Source organism: Ambystoma mexicanum, chromosome 7p, assembly GCF_040938575.1.
Source record: "Ambystoma mexicanum isolate Mex_15411 chromosome 7p, UKY_AmexF1_1, whole genome shotgun sequence".
NCBI classification, from domain to species: Eukaryota; Metazoa; Chordata; class Amphibia; order Caudata; family Ambystomatidae; genus Ambystoma; species Ambystoma mexicanum.
The window spans coordinates 460,728,242-460,750,109 of NC_090939.1; the positions used below are offsets into that span (position 1 = coordinate 460,728,242).

The window sequence follows — 21,868 nt, forward strand, 5'->3', positions numbered from 1 at the left end:
TTAGTTCTATTTTTTAACTGTGAAGGTGGTTCCTAAAGGAACATTTCTTTTGTTGTTTTCAGATGTATTTATTTTTTTTGGCAGGAGAGCTTAGAACGAATGGTGGGGAGGGAAATGAGGGAAGAGGCACCAAACACTAATATAGAGGGGCAGGTGGACAGGGGAAAATGCTGCGTGTGTGTTATTTCTAAGGTAGGGCGCAGTGTTTCGAATGCCCTTGTTTACAGCTGTGTTGGTGGCTCTTGAGGAGGAGGGATGGCATTAGCTGATGTTGTTTCTAAGATAAATAGCAGTTTTGCTAAAATACTTCCAAGTATGTACTGTGTACTAGATTGTTAATGGATAATGAGTAGGAATAGGTGTAGGAGTTGTGCAAGGAAAATTTTTAAGTTGGAAGTTCCTAGATCAGTAGAAAATGCAGTTCCGAACTGTCCGCGAAGCATGGAACTTATTGCAAAGTGGGTACGGGTTCTCGGACATGTCATCATGCCGCGTGCTTGCGTATGGTCACGTGGCACTGTCCCGAATGTCTGCAATGAAGTCAGATGTTCATAGACATCTACGGATGCAAAATCAGTCGAAATAGTTGCAAAAAGTGTATAGAAGTGTTAAAAATGATTCTAGAAGGTGGGAAATGGCAGAGTTTTAAGGTGACACTTTGTAAATTGGACACAAATATTGCTATATTGGGTAAGTATGATATTAGTAAGTTGTAGTAAAATAGCAAGCACTGGTAAAAACCTATGAAATTCACTGAAAAAACATTGTTAACGCTACATTATGGTTAAGTTGCACTAATAAAAACCTATAAATTTCACTGAAAAAAACTTTGTTAAAGGGACGTTATGGTTACAAATAAAACCGAGGAACCCCAGAAATAAGCCAGTTATGGTAAGCTAAGCAACCATAACTTGCGCCACCACCGTACACTGCTAAGACTAACACCCAGGACATCAAAGATGACATCACAAATGTCATTGATGACATCACTGATGGCATCACATGTGAAATTAATTTTGATGAAAACCCTTCAAGGGGTTGTGTTTATATTGTTGGTAACAAGATGTCATGGGTGATCGGGAGACCTATCATGAACTACTTAATCTATTAAAGAATGTACTCATCTAAAATCATTGTATTGGAGTGTTGTTGTTAATACAGAAAACTAATCATATATAAACATAGGCAATGACTGCAGCATGCACCATAGAAGTACAATAGTTATAATCTTGTAATTTTGGATATTACATTAGTGAATGCTACCTTATAAGAATTTTGAGTAATGTTAAACATGTAATAGCTAGCTAAAAATTCAAGACTTACAACACTTGTGCTAGTACAAACAATACATATGAAGAACGACAATGCATACAAATTATAGGCACATACAGGGAAACTAAAGTTAGGAAGAAAGAAACAGCATCATTAGAAAATGTTAATAACATTAAAGTTTATCTCCATGTATGCAAATTAATTGTGTGTTTGAGGCCTGCTCATTTCCCCATGTATGTGCACCATGAGCTGAGACCAAACCCTAAGGAAAGAACTTTAAGAACATATGGCAAGGTTAACGTCCAGCACATAAGGTCAGAGGCCGGACAGATGAAATCATGAGAACAGGAAAGGCACGCAGGTAATCTTTCCAACACTTGAGTTGCAAAATGAACTCATGGTAAGCAGTTCGCAATGCGAACAGTACATTGGTGCCACCCGCTAAGGTCAATAGGAAGGGATTTAAAGGTTATACTTTGTGTGTCACACAGTCACATCTCACATAATGATTTGTCAATATTTCTGTAATCGTTCACTCCATATCTACTCCTTTGATAGCAACCAATAGTGAATTACATCTGACTGATACAGGTTTAAAAAAAAAGAAACAGTCCAATGGAAGCACGTGAGAATGGAAACGATTTCACTACACATGAGTAAACTAGCAAACGCCTCATCTCTATTAAGTGATTAGAATAGGCCGATAAAGTTAGAGAATGTATGGAAACACCTATATTGTTGATGACACAGCTAATGAAAAATGAGGACGTTTGAACCATTTGTTGTCTTTTCCTTTCTGTAATCGCTATATAACCAGCCATTTTCACTAATTGAATTTGAATGTCTGTTCGATGTTTCTCTGCCCTGAAAGTTATAATAAATGTTTTTTTTGCTCATATCTCGTGAATCGCATTTTTTTGGCTCTTTGGGTTCTTTTTTACTGATCCAAATGAGACTCGCCTTACAGGTGAGCCTTCTCAGGAAGTCTGCCCTCAGGTTCAGAAGAAGGAAGAGAAACATGCAGGTTCTGGAAAATGTCCCAGTTCCAAGGTTTTATGCCAAGTCTACCCAAATAAGGATAACTAATTCTGTCTGGTTTTTCTGTCTGGTTTGTTGACAGAGAACAAGGTAGTGGTTTTGTCTATAAAGATCAGCATCCTTCTGTTCAGAAACGAAGCATAGATGGCCTGCATCGCCAAAAATATCGTTTCCAATTTCAGTACACTGATGTGATCCTTGCAATGCTTGCATTTCTTCTTTAAAAAGATAAATTGGTCTTCTGTGAGAATCACTAGATGTTTTTCCTTATCAATTGGGAGATCACAATCAATTAACTGGCTCCAGTGGTCTGTAAGTGTGCCTGGTCTTCTTGAGTCACGTGGAAGAGACCAGGAGCTCACAAAAAGGCATTATGCCCAGTAAGTGATGAAAAAGGAAAGCAAGGCCTACATGCCACAAAAGGGTTTGGAGGCACCATGAAGGTGTGAGTCTTTTCTGACAGAATGATCACCCTCGCTTGCAAGAAGACCCAAGCATAGCCAAAGAATGAAACATAACCCATGGGTAAGAATCACTTACTCTTTCCTTCTGACCCAGAGACTAAGGGAGGACAGAATGCCCAGAAAGACTCAGAGCAAAGCGCAGGCTTCCTTCAGAATGGGAACTCAGAAAGTCCAGTCTGCCAAGTGGGGGGTAAACAAGGATCCTGTTCCGCTATAGTTAAGGGGTGATGGATGACATAAATATAAATTAGGTTCTTATATCAGGCTTCATGCCGGGCTCCGGTCTTGAAGTGCGGTTTTGTGTATTGAACCCATTCTGCTCGCTTAGTCTTGTTTCCAAGAGAAGCGCGTAACCCCTAAGCTATGCTCCCGGCCCTAACCTTGGCGAACATTCTCTGGGCAATAGTGAGCCTGCATGAGAGGTCTATGTACTGCTATTGGGAGTCTCCCAGAGAACCCCAAATTAATTATCAGGGTCAGAGGACAAAACCACATGCAAAAGAAAAACTGAAAAATATTTGGGTTTTAAAAATCAAATATACACAATATTAGTCTGAACAGCATCAGGGATGCTGCTACAATAGCCGTGTTGTTAGACTTTCTGATTTCAGGCACATGTACAACAGTCTTGATTTTCCTGTAATTTCAGACCAATATGCCCCCTTCTCCACTGCTCTGTTTTGTCAAATGCATTACAAAATATGCTTATGAGTAAATGCCAAAACGAGATTTCTACAAGCAGGCTGAACACACATTTGAGTAATTATATCTATCTATATATTTGTGAAAGTTTGTTTGCATATTCTGGATTGGCTCCAGCCTCATAACAGTTGGTGAGCTGAAATGTTGGCCCAAGGTCAGCATACCAGTCGTGAAATTTTACCAACCCCACCCATTCGCCCTGCACAGGGCGGGGTCCGGCCCTGTGCTAGAAGTATAGGACATTTTGGGAGATTGACGATTTTGTGACTTTTCCAAAATTAGGAAGTTAGGACACAAGGTCGCATACCAGTCTGGGTGTACTGGCGATAGTAAAATGTTACCCATCCCACCCATTTGCCCTGCACAGAGGTGAAGTGGGGTCCCGTCATGTGCTGTCAGTATAGGCGATTTTGGGAGATTGACGATTTTGTGATTTTTATGAAAAAGGAAGTTATGACACAATAAAACATACACAAGGCTACGTACATGTCAGCTACAAACCTGGCAATGCCGGGTGGTACCGCTAGGAATTTTAAAGAACCATTATTCATCATAATATTAATGAAGTCATGCAATACTCACCTCTTTAATCTGTTCAAGTTTTTGTCTTTCAATCTTCTCTCTTAGTTCTTTTTGTTGAGGTGAAAGAGAAAAAGTTGAATTTCTTTGAGGCATATCAGCAGACTGTACCCTTCGCGGAGATTTCCTTCTGCCTCTGAAAGCGTGGCTTGCAGAGCTTGGGCGACCTCTTGGATTTGGTGGTGGTTGCGGGACATAGGAATGAGCTTCTCTGTGTGCTGGAAAACTGCTTGAATGTGGTTGCAATAATGTCTCCTCATTCTTTTCTGTTAGATTTCCAAAACCATTTCCACTTGGGGTTCTTGATGATATGGACTGTGTATCATTCTCACTTGCAAGACCATTTATTTTAGGCAAAAAGCTTTGGCTTTCAATGTCACGTAAGCTCATGAGTTCAAACTTTCCATCTCTCTCTACAAGAACCTTACCATCTTTGCTCTCATCGTTATTATTATCTTGAAGAGCTGACAAATTTTCCCCGTCCAGTTCATCAGACATACGGAGATCCGACAAGCGACTTGATGCATCTTCTTGACTGTTACTGTGATCTCGATCAGTTTCAGCAAATTCTAATGGTGGAACTTCCAGATCAATTAGTTTATCCTTGAACTTGAGTTTTCGTTCTCTCTGGTCATTCACTGGCAGCTCATCCTCCAATAGTCTGTTTGCCATTTCAATCTTTTCAGCAATGTAACGTTTTGCTTCCTCATCAAGGTCGTTCAGGTCATCATCTGTTGGTGGCAATTTAGCTGCGTCTGTTTCCCGCAGAGGCATATCAAAGCCGGAATCAGATTCATAGGCCTCGGGTTCTGATACATCTTCCTCTGAAGAGGCTTCTCCATTAGACAACTTCGAATTGTGTGGTCGGCTCACTTCAGACGATTCATGCTTCTCATCATCTTGCAATTCTTTGTCAATTTTTGCTTCAATATCTTCATCTTGGCTCTAAAATAAATAAAAAAAAGTCTTGAATGCATATTTACATTTAAAAAAAGGGTAGTTCCAGGACAATTGGGACGAGGAACCATGCTTTTGCTAGATTGGCTACTCTACTTAAACATGCTTTCATGGCCCTTCTTCTAGATACCACAAGTCCAAAATTCTCCTACTGCTAAACTGACTGCAAATGTCAAATACCAAGCTTTGAACCTGAATAGAATGATTTAAGAGACAGCTGCAGCAGGACAGCTGACGACCAACTCTATACATCCACAAACATAGGAGGGTGGGTATTTTCCAGAACCCCTGGAACCAGAGAAGCCGATCCACTGCCTACCATGACATTATGCAGACCTATGTCACACAATCATCTCTAAATGACATGTTCTTTCCTTACAGTACTACAGTTCTGAAGCATGAGGCCCAATGTATGCCCACCCATCGAGTGAAGATAGTCAACAGCCACCCAGCAAGACTATAGGGGCAAATTCACACCCAGGACCAGCAATCACCATTCCCCCGACAGGCTGGCACAGTAGGAAACTTCTTAGTTGTTTCGGATGCCAGGAACAGAGTTCTATCCGTATAACAACATCCCAATTCCCCAAGAGACTGCCATAGCTATTAATAACTTGGAATAGATGGTGCCAAGAAAAGGACAAATGTGAGTCCTCAGACTTCACTTCATTTAAAGAGGTGTACACTCGTTGTAAACATTACAACTAACATCCCCCAATCCCCTGCTCATTTGTCTCCAGTCAAAGAAGACTATGTGGTTAGTTTGCAGCTTGAAGGCCACAAATAGGAACTAAGGGTTCAAGCTGCCTGCGAAAGGCACCAGAGGGATCCTGGAGACATCTATTCCACTCAAGAGACCTGGTCCAGCCATCATAATTCTGGTGCCTCCAAGCTCCCACCTCAATCGCTGCGGTGATGAGGGGAGCAGGGGCGACCTCCTAAAATGGCATTCTGGCAGAGGGCAAGTTTGTGAGGGAGCGGGCTTCAGATGGCAGCCTTCCACAAAGTCACTCTCATGCCAGTGGCCTCTGGATATAGATCCCACAGCCCGACAACACATAGCTTGACTGTAAGAAACAGAAATCTGCAATACTTGCACACCTAGGGATCCCTGCAAAAGCGTCATCATGTCACTCACATCATGGTGCTCCCTATGTGGGTCACGGTCTGGGTGCAGGCCCACTTCCTCTGGCTCTGCTTGTGACGTAGCTCAATCCCTGCACTCTGTAACCCTGCAGGTTAAAGTAGACCAATCCATGGTTAACAGCTGGCTGCGAGAACCAGCAGGAACCCCAGTGGTGCCCCCCCACACATGTACCAGGCCTGATGCAGCCCTCCCCTTACATTGTCTAGCCGAGCAAGAAGCAGGGGGTCGGGTGGGGGTGGGGGCAAATGCAGCATACAAGACCAACAAAGCCCAGCAGTGAGGTCATACTTCAGGAACAATGAGGAGGCCTGTCTGGCATGTACCTTCAGGAATCACTGTCCTATTGGGAATGGGTTCTGTTGGAAGGAAATTACCTTCTTGAGTAAGCAATTGGATGAAGCAGAAGGATTTTGGGGTATTAAGATGTTAAACTATGGTAAGTACCCAGGGGGTGCATACCTGTAAGGAGACAAACTCTACCATGCATCCACCTACGCCTAACCCCAGAATCTCTTATTAACAGAGCATCCCAATGGAATACACCAGCTCATCTCCTGGTACCGGGCATTTCACTGCTCTTTGTTAAATCTTTGTTATATCCAGGCAGCCACAGCTCTCAAAACCAGTGTTCACCGGATGATGATGCTGTCTAACCCTTTATGGCATTGAACACAGCCCACTCAGATTGCATAGCCACAGTGTTTCCTTCACAGTCACTACTTCGGTTTAATCTCACACCTTTCCCTGTAGCTATGCAGTATGCTTACATTCAGCAGCAACAGACAGGGCAAGCGCGGATACCATACCTGAAAATTCAAGACCACTTGTGGGTCTGGCAATTTTCCCACCAAAATTATAAATCTGGAGTTTTCTATAGTGCTGCTATCACCTGAAATTCAGTTTCAGAGTGCTTGGCAACCAATGTTACTTGGTACCATCGTTACCCATGATGTAGTATTCAATTTGAGTATGGACTTGGAGGACAACCTAACTCTTATCCATTCAGCCGTTCCTCTTCACTCCTCCACATCAGACACACATAAGCTACATGTGGAGACTCTTCTCATGAGAGAAAGGCTACAATTTGCCGCTTCATCCACTCCTCCCTGAATACATGCTGACGATGGGGCCATTCAAAGGGATCGCAAGCAAATCCCTGTGGCAGGAAAGGATCACACCACCAGTCCAGGGGCAGAGCCCCACACCAGGCCCCTTCAAAGGGAGGATTGAATGAAGTAGCACATTGTAGTTACAATCTATGAAGAAGAAATACTTGTGCTTCCAACTAATGGTTTATTTATTTTAATTTATTTATTGTTGATTCAGAAAGTATCAGAGACATTTATTATTTTGTATGCAGGCTGAAATTGTGAAGGAGCAGAGTTAGAATACATCGTCCAAGCACAACAGACACGCTTGCCTTTAGTTTGGTATGAATTTAAGTGCTCGTTCTGTTACAATTGGTACACTTAAGAGTATGCCCGGCAGACCCTGGCATGATTCTGAAATTGGGCTTTGTACACTCCAACAAACTGCATGGTGACCAATGGCAGTTTTCTGCAATCATGTTCACTTTGAATTGGTAGCAACACACCAGATATAGGTTTATTCATCAAATCCATGTTTCTTCCCATTCTTGTTCTTCGATTTTGACTTTTTTCTTTCTATCCTTCCTCTATCTCTTATAGGGGGTTCCCCTGTATCACTTTTCAAAAACCCTTGATCCCAATTAAACCTTTCCAGTACACCACTATATGTATATAAATCAAAGTAAATTACATTCTGTCTTGAATTACTATAGTTTTTGAATACTGTGAGAAACCGGAGGGTATTCTCCCAGGGAGACCCCAGGAAAACCTTATTCAGGTGGTCTGGGAAGGGCCGACACTCTCATACCCCAATCCTAGGAGCGGACGAGCAAGAGAGCATCACCTGGATAGGGGAGCCCTGGGTTGTGCTCTGGGAAATACCCCAGGTAAAATGTGGTATGGCACCGGAGCAGAAGAAGGAGAGTTCGAAATCCCAAAGATCTTTATAGGTTATATTACATCTGTATCGCTTCCTCCCGGTAAAACTTTCCTGCCCAGATCCAACAACTCCTCCATACATAACCAATCTTCTAAGGCCCTAAAACCTGGTACACTCAGAAACCATCCCTCCCAGAATGTCTGTTTTACAGGTCCCTGCCCAAATACTGCCAACCAGTCTACTCCACATCTCTATGATTATTCTTTCCCGAACACCCAGTTTACTTTCACAAAACTCTACCATTCCCACAATAGCCCACGTTTTGGTTACGATAAAAACTCTGGTCATTTTAGTTCATTCCACAACCCCCATCAATCTCACTCTTCCGAATTTACCCACAACCCCAGTATGATGGCTATGATTCCGTAGAAAACATTTTCTGCATCATACCCCATAGGATACTCAGGAACTCTATCGCCCTCCTTTTCCAACCCAAACACTTCCTTACATTATGATAGACAGCGGACAAATGCAAAAACTGTTTACCAGACATGACCCAATGCAAGGGTCAGGCAGAGTCATGCAATTAACTAAAATCACACACTCCCAACGGCCCTTTCTCTTACCCACAGGGATAAAAGGTGGAGCACAAGAGTGCACGACAAGCAAGGCAGAACGCACGACGTGAGGGCTAACTCAGCATGGCAGTGCAAGAGGAGGCGAAAGACAGCAAATACTGAGAGGGTGACAAGGAAAGACGTGACCTTTCCCTTTCCTATCCAGGCCTGTGAAACCTCTGCAAACATAAAACCGTGAACAAAAGCCAGCGTGAGCTGCAGCAGATGTATACATTACACAAGACCCTCCTCCATTGATAACCAAGCCGGGGAGAGACGCTTGTCTCGGTGGTACCAACCTTGACTTGAACGAGTTGAAAGTCAAGGGGTTCATCACAGCTGGGGAGTCGAGGGGAGAGTCGATAAGAAACCAAACGAAAAGTAGCAAGAGCCGATTTGAACTTCGAAAGGAACTATTGAGGAGGGAGCGCTGTTGTGCGCTGAACAAGATGGCCGCTTGATATGCGAGCTCCGCGGCTGGCAGATTCCTCGATCGATGATCCTGTGCCGGTGCGCTATCTGAGTGAACCTAACTGCAACGACTTTGCAATAGCTGACCCAGGGACCACCCAGTCCAAATCCTGAGCAGAAACGGTGCTGGGAACCTAGAGAACGAGGGTTCATGCAGCCACAGCCATCCGCCAATTGTTTAGAAGCTACGTGCCAAATCAGCGACCCGCCGCTGAATGGGGAGAGAGCCGACCTGGTCTGCATCCTTGAAGACAGCCCATTACCCTTGAGGGAACCAGACGGGGGACGGATATACCCACCTGTGCAGCCTGGGAGCGGTGCCTCGGAGGGAAAGGCATGAGTGTTGGTGCTCCGTTCTATGGGTGAGACGCGGCACCGCCTGCAAAGCCGCGGGACCCGTGGTGTACTGAGCTCCCCGTGGCTTGGGCCGACGTCCGCCCGAGGTGACAAGTTAAGCCCCACCGCGGCGGTGAGCTGCCCCCTCCCTGCACAACATCCATGGTGGAATACGAGGGGACTGCTCAGTGGCGGACTGCCCCCCCGTCCCCTCCGCGAGACTTCAACACCTGGGGTTGAGACGCAGCCCAACAACGGAATCCTGGTGCCGCGCTCCCCTGACAGTGAAAGATAAAAACATACAGACCTCGGCAGCCATAAGGCACGTGCGGAATAAATATTTCACACACCCCCATTAATCCACGCAAGACTACATAGACTATTGTGTGACCCACGGAGAAAACCCCACTAGAGTCTTGGAAAAGAGCCCAAGGAGCAGAGGCACAACGCGAAACTGCAATACCCTGGGGGGGGGGGCACCAGCCAAACACCTACGCTGGCGGATACCCCGGGGCACGACGACCTGCGCCTGGGTAGCATGCTGTGATTCAGACCCTGCCCCGGCACCAGTCCTGTTGGGGCACCCTAGCCCGCGCGGGCACGGTGAGTCTGCAGGGCCCCCCCCCCACTTCGCCTCCCACAGCGACATATTCTCCTTCTCTCACTGCCCCCCCACAGCGGGAGCGCGGCCAGGATTGTGATGGCTACTAAGGGTCCTGCAGGCAAGCGACCCTGTCTAGATTCAGATGGCACAAACAAACCAGATTCCTTTACATCCAAAGATCTTGCTAACCTCTCAACTTACTCTGTAGGGGAAGAGTCCTCAGATAAGATCAATATTGGATCATCTGATGAGGAACTAGAGGTCGAGGAATGTGAAGTATTGACTATGAAGAGAAATCCAAGGGACACGAAATAAATCAAAAATTACAAAGATGTCCGAAGCGACCGAATCTAATCGACAAATTCGATCGCCAAGAAATAAGACCTTGGAAACAAAGTTCAGCAATTCCAAACACTCCTCATTTGGCATAAAGCTAAATCCCACATGTACTTCCTCTCAAGCTGAAAAATCAAGTAAAGGGAGGAGGCGGCACGACGAGTGGAAAGACACCAAAGTTGAAGATGGGAAGAAATTGGAAATTGAATATATTCTGAAAGACATTAATTCGGTCAACTTGACCGACGAAACATCATGAAACTGCTGAATTCCATCCCTGCTCCAAGTCAAATTGATCAGACGATATTCAAATAGTTGAATACAAATAAGAACATTGCTCAGATTGGGTCATACTGCACGTGCAATCAAGCCTCGTGTCAAACACCTTGAGGGCAGCAAAAGGCGAGTGTCTAGCATTCGGTTATGCCTTAAGCAATCCAACATGCTTTAGGCGCCAATCAAAAGGCAAAACCTCTTCTAAACCTTCTTTTAGCCCACCACAGTCTTCTCGCCATGAGAACAGAAGGCAGACTCTTCAGACTCACTTTGGACGTGACAGAGCTGAACCTGCTCAAAGGATGTCCAGGAATGACCGGCACGCCCAGCCTTCTACCACAGGTGACACTTCCTCAAAACGCCACTAGCTTTCCGACCATGATGAGCCACATCATTGCTCATTAATCTCATGAAACACCAGAGGCTTCCTACATCTACTTCAAGATAATGAACTGGCAAGTGGAAGCCATAACCTGATCTGTCTGCAAGAGACATGGATGCCGACAAACCCAACGTGCGAAGGATACACTGCAATATTAAATCCAGCCCAAAAAAACGCTACTGGCCGTCCGTTCTCAGGCCTCTTGACCATGGTAAAAAACCATTCAGGATGGTGAATAGGCAGAATAATGCACCCAAATATCTTCGTGCAAGGAACCATCATAGAGATTGTAGCCAAAGACGATGGGTCACCAGAATTTCTCCTTTTAATAAATGTTTATTAGAACCCAGTAAAAATAGGGGTGCATTCGTTTATTTCATCAATCACAGGGATGATGGACAAGTTCATGTTGGATTTTAGGAATTATTCAATCTTTATATGTGGAGATTTGAACCATTCCTGGATTAATTCCGATGGCCAAGTGATGAAGAAACAGGACAACTCAAACACCACACGCAGTACCATCTGTTGGACACAACTGACTGAAAGAAACTGTGTGATGCTGACTGGTCAAACTAGCAGAGCTATTCCGGCAAAGGCTACTTGGCACAGGTACGAGACATATAAAATAACTGATATAAATCAAGGTCTCAATTGTTTACGCTTGAGACCCGTGGAGATCTCAGAGTTAACGGAATCACTAGGTTTGGGTCTTATGCAAGACAATCCCCAGGTTGAGTATGCCCCTCTCCTAACACAATTTATTGAGGTTAAAACAGGCTGGAGACATGCTAACGTTAAACACAAACATCCGTTTAGTAAAATAACCGCAGAGAAGAAAAGACAGTTACGGGAAGATCTGAAAAAATTGAAGACGTCCAATTCAAATACGGACCAACACGAAGCTATAAGATTGCGGCATCAAACTTATCTTAATTGGGTCCGTTCTTTCGATGGACTGGAGAGCAAGAACAGGCAGAGACAATGCTAAAGCTCATATGTCAAAGAAAGAGCCGTGAAACATGGGCCATAATCAATGAGGGAACCCGTAACCAGATGGGTAGCCAGATCGTGGGAGTAAGCCACGCAGACTGGATAAAACATTTTTCAACTGTTTTCACGTTTCCCTACAAACGAACAGAGACGCAGTGGATTAATCCTGAGATGGATGCTTGAAGTAAGCAAGGATGACATCGCAATTGCAATTAGAAAACTTTAAAACTCTGGAGCAGCAGGCCCGGACGGCCTGTCGAATTTAACCTTGAAAAAACAATAAACAATGGACAAGCTTCACAAGCTTCATTGACACTCTGTTCAGGACAATAGTGAGGACACGAAAGATCCCGTCCTCATGGCAATCGATGGTAGTTGTGCCTATTTTTAAGAAAGGTGAGCGTTCCAACCCAGCCAACTACTGTCCGATTGCCTTGTTAGACGTGATTGGAAAATGGTTTGCATTCTTCCTACAACTAAGATTGACAAAATGGGCTGCTAACGAAAACCTCATAGAAGAAAGACAAACCAGATTCACAAAGGGGGTCAGTGTCGAACTGAATCTTGCCATCTTAAACCTTTTGAAGTTGGAATCACTGAGAAGCCACAAAGCAATCTTCTTCTCATTTGTCGATTTACGACAAGCTTTCGACAGAGTCGACCGAGATCTCATGTGGGATAAATTGTAAAAAACACATTGTCCGCCCGACTAGTTACAGATGTTAATTCAACTGCACACAAACACATCAGTCCGTGTTCGCCTGAATACAAACGGGGATCTTTCTGACAAAATCAAGACAGAAAGGGGAGTTAAGCAAGGTTGCCCGTTGGCTGCCCTGATATTCAAATTGTACTTAGCCGATATGCCAGATGTCCTGAAAAAAGCCAAAACCTTCGCACCAAGAATAAATGGACATCCAATTAGTTGGGCGACATATGCTGACGACGTTGTGCTGATGGATTCCACTCCCATCGGTCTCCAGAGACTTTTAACGAGTCTGGGCATATACTTATCCTCACTTGGCATGGAAATAAATACAGAGAAGTCCAAGATCATAGTCCTGGGTCCCCAACCTGGCACTAAGAACAAACATTTCACAGGGTCTGTTGACCAGAAACCGCTAGCCAGAACGGATAACATCAGGTATCTCGGAATAATGTTTAACAAATCCATCAGATAATGGAATTGGACTGAAGACCTTAAAGTAAGGATGAAAAACTTTGCTTTACAAGGTGCAAAACTACATCGGGAATTTGGCAAATTCACTATGATGCCAGTCATTTGGTTCTATTGACAAAAAGTGACTGCAGCGATCACTTTTGGCGGCGAAGCCGGCTTTAACATCGATCCAAAAATTTGGGATAAGTTAGAAGCACAATTTTGGCAAAAGGTATTAAGATTGCCTAAATGCGTCTCTATTACTGCAATCAGATTCAAACTTGGTCTCCAATCCTTAAGTGAATTGATCCTATGGAAATCCTTTTCTCTCTTTAGGAAACTGATATTACCGGAATCCATTGCACCCTATAACATATTGAAAGAAACCCTGACAAGCTCTTATAACGGCCTACTTCAAATATGGTCCAAAGTTGTGCTAACTAATCTTGATCATGTCGGTGCATCAACAGATCTTTTGTGCTATAATCCCTGTGCAGTCAATAAGAAAGTGAATAATCATGACTGGAGCAATACCATTGACAAACGCCAGATGCTGAAATCAAGTGTATTACAAAATTACGACATGCATGCAGCAAATCAGGTCCCGGAATACCTTCAATTTTTTCCATCTAGATACCACCGTGATATGTTCCTGCGGATGAGGCTCAACGTATTACCAGCTAAAGAAATGTTATTCCTTAGACATGACATAAATACCTCAAATAACATCTGTCGATTCTGTGACAAAGATGTAGAATCACTTTGACATTTGGTCATCGAATGTCCAGAACTAACCACGGAACAAACTACTCCATTGCGGTCCTTTGTTTAACATAACATCGACAATGAAGAGTGGGGGGAACTGACTAATTGCTGGTCGAAACTATATGTTAATCTGTGCTATTATTAATTATTTGAACAAACTGATAGTAGCTGAAAGAACGAGCTGAGAATAGCCCTGTGAGAATGTTGCTATTGTCATTTTTTCTTTTGGGAGAAAATGAATAGGTTCTCAAATATGAAATGTATTGATGACAAGTGTTTTGAAGTGATAGGTGGAAGTATTCCTTTTTCTTTTGTAAAAAAGTTTTGAAACTATAATTAAATAAAAAAATAAAAATAAAAAAAGGAACTTTTTGTTTGTTTGTTGTGGACAGCATCAGGCCCTCGAAGGCAAGAGACTTTTTATTGAAAAGGGACTTATCCATCGAACTAACCTGATAGCTGGAATGGAACTGTTAGCTCGTGCTGAGAAAGCTTGAGTGTGTGCTGTGCTCCAAGGTCCCGCCTTGTCACGTGCTGAAAACGTGGGGAAGGGAGACCCCTGGGAATCACATCCTGACTTATTATTGTGAACACTTCTTTCTTTACTGAACCCTTATCCCACAGTTGTAAGGAATTGGCAATAGGTTTTTCTTAGTATAGGCTCTTTTATTTTGACAAAACGCCACAAGGACTGCCTTATTTTTCATTTGATGGTCGATGCTTGCTCCCATCTTAGATTTAGGTTTAGATTAGGCGTTTTTCCACCCTGCATCTACAGTTTAATAAACACCCTTGAACTGGGATCACTTGTGTCTGTCTTTACTGTTGCCACCATGAGTTCCTTACAATACTTTACTCTTTATCTCTATTTCCATCATTCCAATTTAAAAACATTACCTACTATGATCTTTCAGTGAACAAGAAACCTTTAATATTCACGTCTCCCTTATCCTAAATCGAAAGGCTACCACTTAGCACTGGATGAAAACAGAGGAAACAAAACCTAATTTAAAAATTCAAAAGGGGTACTGATAGAAAGGTGTAATTTATAACAATTGTTAATGACACCCTAAAGATTGGTTAGCCAGCTGACAGACTGTAAAGACCGGTAGGGGGTGTCTGTACTTCCGCTCTCTATATGGTAGAGGAGAGGCACAGCAGACCCCAGCCAAGATTCACTATTAGCAATGGACGAGCAATCAAGGCCTAGCTTCTCAGGAGGTGATGCGGGCTGGTTCTTAAGTACAGTGTAGTCCCCGAACCCCCACAAAGGAATGTCCACACACTGTATTACTGAAAACACAGTCTTTATATAATTAATATTCAAAAGGTATGTACACGATCACAATAACGCACTTTGTACTTGGAAGTCAATAATGATAAATATATACATGTCTAGAGTGGTACCACTAATGTTATCAAATCTCATTAAAGTGCATCAACTGTATGGTTAAAATGTCACACAGATCAATAACGAGTAAACCAGCAATAGAGATAGGCAGGAACGTAAGATGGTTGAAACAATAGGCAGAATGCTGGCCCTGTTACCTAGACACAGTTCTGTGTGGAGATCCCCCCACCTGGGCAACTTGTAAATAAAGATATATAGCACAAGCCCAGTCCATATAATGTTGGATAGTCTAACGTCGTCCTATTAAGGTTTTACCCCCCCCCCCAATGTACCTGGTGGAGTAGAGTTCTCCGACGATGCACCGACCGATCCTTCTTGAGTGCCTCCCTTTCAGGCGGGAGCCACGGATCGGCGAGAGGTGTCGGGGAACTTGGCGTTCGGTGTCGGGGAATCGACGGCCCTTCTTGAGTGCCCTCTCTTTAAGGCAGGAGTCACGGGTCGTCGAACAACCGACGGTGAACAGGGTGAGCTATGGCAGGGAAGTGGCAGCTTCGTTCCTAGCGGTGCTCGTCGACGACAGAGCGTTGGCGTCCTGCAAGGAAGAGGCGTGCGGGGCACCTCAGTGACAATAGTTCTGGACTGCAAAGAGATGATGAAGAACTGTGGCCCAGCAAGGGCGTCGAGTCGTCGGCGTCTCGGCGGTCTGTAGGTGGCGGGAAACCCACGGGTGGATGCTCCTCGGCGCGTCGACGGTCGGGCCTTCTCCAGCAGGAGACAAGCGGATGACGATGCAGACGAGAGCGTCCAATGATCAATGAAAGTTCTTAGTCAAACGGGTGCACGGCGGCTCCGGTCGGCGACGGCGGTCCTCGACAGTGGCGGACAACAGTCCGAGTGCTTCTCCTTGGAGTTCCTCAGCAGTCCCCGTATCGGGTCGGCAGCCTGTCGTAGGTCTGTCTACCAGGGAGCGTTGGCAAAGATCAGCTGTGCACGATGGTCCCTCGTAGCTCGGGAAGAGGGCTCCTTACCAGGTCCTCTCTGGGTCAGTCCTTGGAGGCACAGCAGCTTTTAGATTGTGAAGGAGAGCAACAGCAATTCTTCTCGTCCAGCAGGGCTTCAAGGTCAAGCGTCAGTTAATCCAGTTACTCGTCGTAGTGGACTTCACCTTCTGAACACAATTCCTAGCAGTGAGAGGACCCCAGATATACTGTTGATCTCCCATTTATTCCGCTGGGTCACACTCAAGCATCCAATCACGACTACGGGCATTCATGCAGGCAGGCAGCCAATCAGGCACATGAGGTATTCAGGCCATTCACTTCTCTCCAGACACTCACAACACGTTATGTGTATTGGGACAAGTACCGAGCCATTCAACACTCCAAGCTGCATTCATACTGGTTTCGGGCAGGGTTGTCTCAGTCATTGTGTCAGCCACTAGATACTAGACACCCACAACATAGAATGCATATTCGTCACACACTCTATTCACCCAGGTCCCACCCACAGGAGGTACCCACAAAATACATCACCGGGAAGGCTCCGGGCTAGTCTGACTGGGCCTTCACAACAACACCATATATGGCACTTCCATCCAACAGCCAGTCAGGGGGAAGGGACAGAGTCAGGGCTTCCCAGGACTTTGGGAAAACAAGGTAATGGATAATAGAAAGCAAGAGGCCACCGGGGCCATCTTGTTTTCCATCAGGGATCAACTGATCCCCATGGCATGGCCGGGGTATCCCAAAATGGAGGATACTCCGCGCACCTGTCAAATTCAGCATGGAGCTGCCACCAGCCCATACCCTGCTCTGTGGGCCACCCACAGGTGCCCAAAAACATACACTAGGGGCACAGGGTTGTACCCCCACCCATGGGTGCCATAAGGGTATCCCACGGGTCCGTTCACCAAACCAAAAGAAAGAGAGCTGCACCGCCAGGAGTCCCACATGAACTCCTGTGCGGAAAACACGACAGAACACACGATAAAAAGCAGTAAAGGACAAGGATACGGAGGCCCTGTCCCTCCGATGCATTTCCAGCATCACACAGACACAGAAGGGTGGTATCTTCAAGCAATCGCGCTTTGAAACACTTGTGTATAGGCGCATTATAAATACCATATCATATCATATCACTACACTGAAAATAGTATGCCCCATACGGTATAACCTGAAGATGCCACCATTGTCTCAGGAACAAATGGTGTGGAACACCGGCCATCAGAATAGAAATATATGATTTGTTACCATGAGCTACTGTTTTTCAAAGCATTGTCTCCTCAAATTATTATTAGATCATAAAAGAAATACCTCTTCATCTGCAACGCCTTCTTGTTCTTCGATAATCAACCAATCAAGGTCTTTTTCAAAATCATCTTCATACCCCAGATTTTCTTCAGAATCACCAGCTTCTTCATTTTTGCTTCCCTGATCCATTCTAACAATTGACCTGTAGAAGGTACAAATGTAGATTTCTAAACATTTCAAGAATGTGTACAAAAGGAGTAAAGAATACATATTTTTATCAGAACAAGCAAGTACACAAAATGACACATGCCTTATAACAACCATAATGCACACAGAAATAGGATGAGCCAGAGATCGTACAGTCATCTTTAAACAGCTAGTATCATTTTATATATTTCCTACATTTATATCACCACTTGCAAAACAGAAATGTATCCTCAAACCTCCACAGTAATGGGGGTTGAGGGCATTCATAGTAACTGCACTTAAACATTGAGAACCTAGAAACTAGACCGCTATCCAATCCAGGGCAACTGAACGCATGCACGCATCATGCCTCATTGCCAAGACACCCGATGTTATGTTTGGTTATGCTAATATGCTTTTGTACTGTGTTGAATCCCCACAATAGTAGTTTCAAAGCTGACCGTAAAATGACTTATTGTGCTGCTGCCTGGGATAAACAGACATTAGTCTGCAATAAATTAAAGGAGCATTACAATACCCTAAGCACCAACAGACCTCCCCGTTCATCGGGCATCGGGATCCAGACTCTCCAGAAAGGATATGGATAGTGATGCCCAATGAAGGGGAACATGGTGGTTTTTGGTGCTTAGTGTAATGTGATGCGCCTTAAATTTTTCGCAGATTAAGGTTTTGTTACCTCGTAGTGTCAGCGTGTTTAAAGAAACATATCTTACCCCCTCGAGAAACTTTCAGCCCACCAAATATCACAAGGATACTTCAACCCCCTTTTTCAATAGATCGTTTAAACCCTGCAGTTCTTAAAGTCCTGTTGATAGATCCAGGGGCAAACGTATCTTCATGTTCCGGAAAATAACCTCCTTCCTTTTAGGTGGTAGCTTCAGAAGGTGTCTCATTGCGCTGGGTGCCACAAATCCCAAATGACAGCACCCTCCTCAGATCCCTTCCACTCCAGGTCTCTGGCATGGAGTGAGAACATCCTACACACTTGCATTGTTTCTAGGAGAACTCTCAAGTACAATTCAGAGACAGCAATAATCCCACCAATCGCTTCAAATCCTCAACCTCTTTGGTCACAGGAAGTCCCAGAATCCTCAGGTTAACCACCGTAGAGGCGTTCTTCAGTCTCTCTGCCCTCTGTCTTTAGCCTGATGGGGTTGCACTTTTGTAATTAGTTTGGCAAGTCGGTGAGCCACCGCTTGCGCAGAAGAGCATTCATGATATTTCTGGAAGTCCCAGCATGCAGATCCCAAGACTGCAACTCTGGCATCTAGGTGTCCAAATGTGTTAGAGGTTGATAACGTGCACCAAATTCACCTTAATTTTAAAACTCAGAGCATCTAGCTTTCTCGCCATATAAGTAACCACACGCTAATATTTCTGATTGGTTCTCTGAAGGTCTCTTAATTATTCCAGAATCAAGGAGCCTTAATGGGTTAGGGACCCCTGAACGTGACCTAGTTAGCCCCTTTGTTAATCTCCCTTTCCTTGGAGCTGGGTCTCAGATCAAAATGTAACTCTTTGCTAAACAGTTTTTATGGTCCTTCTTGGACATTTGGAGTAAAAGGACACCATTACAATACAACTGGGAATGCAATTCCCACAGATTCTCTGGATTAGCTCAGATGTTTATTCTAATGGTTCTCACTGAGCGCAACCATTTTGCAGAGCAACAGTAGACAGGAAGTCAAACCTGTAGATACAGGCCCCATGAGCCGACCCAATGTGCCCCCTCTTTCTCCTGATCTCCTAGTCGTCACTGTCTTTACCCACCGCAGGAGTCTCATATGGCGCCACTACACCACTGGAGTCTCCTGATCACGCTACCCTCAACCTCTCTTTACAGCAAGGAGAACACCCCTGCTTTAGGTTCTCAGTCCCTGAGGCTCAGCGAAAAACAATTGGAGGCACCACCTTGGAGTGCTTCTTTGTGAGCAAGGAGCTGATGCAGAGAAACCAGCATAAAAATGCAGTGAGGTGATAAGAGCATTTCTGTGTACCTGATGGAGGAGATAGCCTGAAGGGATCTAGCAAATGCAGTTTGTAACGTGCGCTGCAAACCCTACATTCAAAAGAAAATATTTTTTAATTATGTTTCTGTGGTTTGGCTTAAATAAAGCCTTTCACAAATTATTCATCTTCTCATTCAACTATGTACAATTAAAAACACAATGCTCATCAACATTATTCTAAATCATAAGACATTTGTAACTTTCTTGTTAAAATCATTTCAACAGTATATAGCCAATTCTCAGGGGGAATTTACAATTGCAACTTGAGTTCATCAAGAAATATTATTCTATTGGTGTTTAACGAAATTAACTCTGTGTTAATTATCTTGTTCCACACTTCTTGGTGCTCCAAATTTCTACATTAGTTAAAAAAAAATGTAAAAAAGTGTGCTTTGCACTGCTCAGCCAAAGTTGCGCATTTTGTCAATAAATGTTCAAGCGTTTCAATGTTCTCAGCATCACTGCAAAATCTGCATCTTGTGCACAAGTCCACATTTCTTTGTCGTCGGGCTAAAACTTGTTTAGTCGGGCATAAGTGAAATCTTAGTCGCATTATTTGCACGTGATATCGAGGATCTGGAAATTTTTGCAGATATTTTGGTAGCTGGCCTCTTTTTTCCAATGGAAAATTGAAGAGTGTGCATATTTTATAAGCTCTAGATTGAGTTAGAGTTTGTGACCCGTCATGATCCCATAGTTTCCTTTTAGCGCTAACTGGATTTACGACTAGTGTTTCTTTTGATATATTCACTTATTGGATCAGTATTTCACAATGGTTCTTCAGGTTTGTTAAATGGGTCCATCTTTCAGCCATTATAAGATCTGATATCATCGGGATTACAGATGATTTATATGTATTTAGCATTAACCATTTTCTATACAAGGATATCGTATTCCACCAAACTCTTCCTTTTAATGATGCCAATCCAAGTTCATATCTTATTATCGTGATGGGGAAACAAGATGGTACTGGCAATAAAGCTTTCCAAAAAAGGCCTTTGATGTAATCCCAATTGGGTTGATATTGGCGAAGTTTAGATTCGGCTCTGTAAATAATAGTTGGAATCACTTTCTGATTGTGAAATATGATTAATGGTATTATCGAGAATTTGCCAAACCGTACATTTACAGCGCAGAATGAAAGGAATAGATCACTGTCATAACACTGTTGACTGACAACATGGGGGCAGCTGCTGGGGGCCCTTTTCTTACTGAAAGATTTGAAAGGCCCTCACACCATCCTTGGGTACTTCTGAAACTATACTCATCAACATGTCAGGATTCGCACATCACCTAAAACTCTGGTCCCATTAGACCACCCTTCCCACCCCTCTCTTACAGAACACAGCAGCAAGAAACCACCATATTCGGCAGCTAGAAGCCTGACAGGGGAACAAGACTGTAACTATGGCGATGGAGGGAGGGCTAAGGTGTCAAATTGTAGGGGAGGGGTTACTTTTAGAGACTTTGTGTGGGCAGTGCAAATTTACTTGAATGGTGCCCCATTCACGTTTTCCCAAAATAATGTTTTTTGGAACTAGTATCAAATTAGCGGCCAGTGGTGAAGTTGCTAGTGACATTGACAAACACGATCGTGCTCATTTCCGAGATCCCCGTAATTTGACGCCAGGGACCTGTTATGTGTATACTTCCAAGTAAGTGGGTCCCTGCCACCAAATGTTCGCCATTTGCACGGCAGAGTGCAAAGTGCATGGCAAAGGTTTGTTCTGCACTTTTGCATTTCGCTGTGCAAATTAAATAAATGCTGCCTGCCATGCATGGCAGGCAGAGTTTTTAATGGACCCCTTTGGAGAACGCCAGCTTTTTGCTGGCACATAAAGTTTGCTGACTTCATAGGGAGACAAACTGAAACCAAACAAATTATGGGTGGAAGGTTTTGAATCAATTTGAACCACTGGCATTGCTCTGGGCAACCTTACACACCAATGTTTTTTAGCCTGTCTGCGCCATTGCAAAAGGAGTCCA

The 21,868-nt window shown here is 44.0% G+C and overlaps 1 protein-coding gene across 2 annotated transcripts in view; it reads right to left on the reverse strand.

Annotated features, from left to right (window-relative positions):
• CCDC181 (coiled-coil domain containing 181) overlaps positions 1 to 21,868 on the reverse strand; it is a 472,735-nt gene that overhangs the window by 368,039 nt on the left and 82,828 nt on the right. For both annotated transcript variants that reach the window (XM_069636478.1, XM_069636479.1), the window contains exons 2-3: positions 17,730 to 17,868; positions 4,059 to 5,000 (exon numbers count right to left, since the gene is read on the reverse strand). In XM_069636478.1, the coding sequence (XP_069492579.1) occupies positions 4,059 to 5,000; positions 17,730 to 17,855 (1,068 nt within the window). In that variant the 5' untranslated portion in view covers positions 17,856 to 17,868. The remainder of the gene's footprint in view (positions 1 to 4,058; positions 5,001 to 17,729; positions 17,869 to 21,868) is intronic.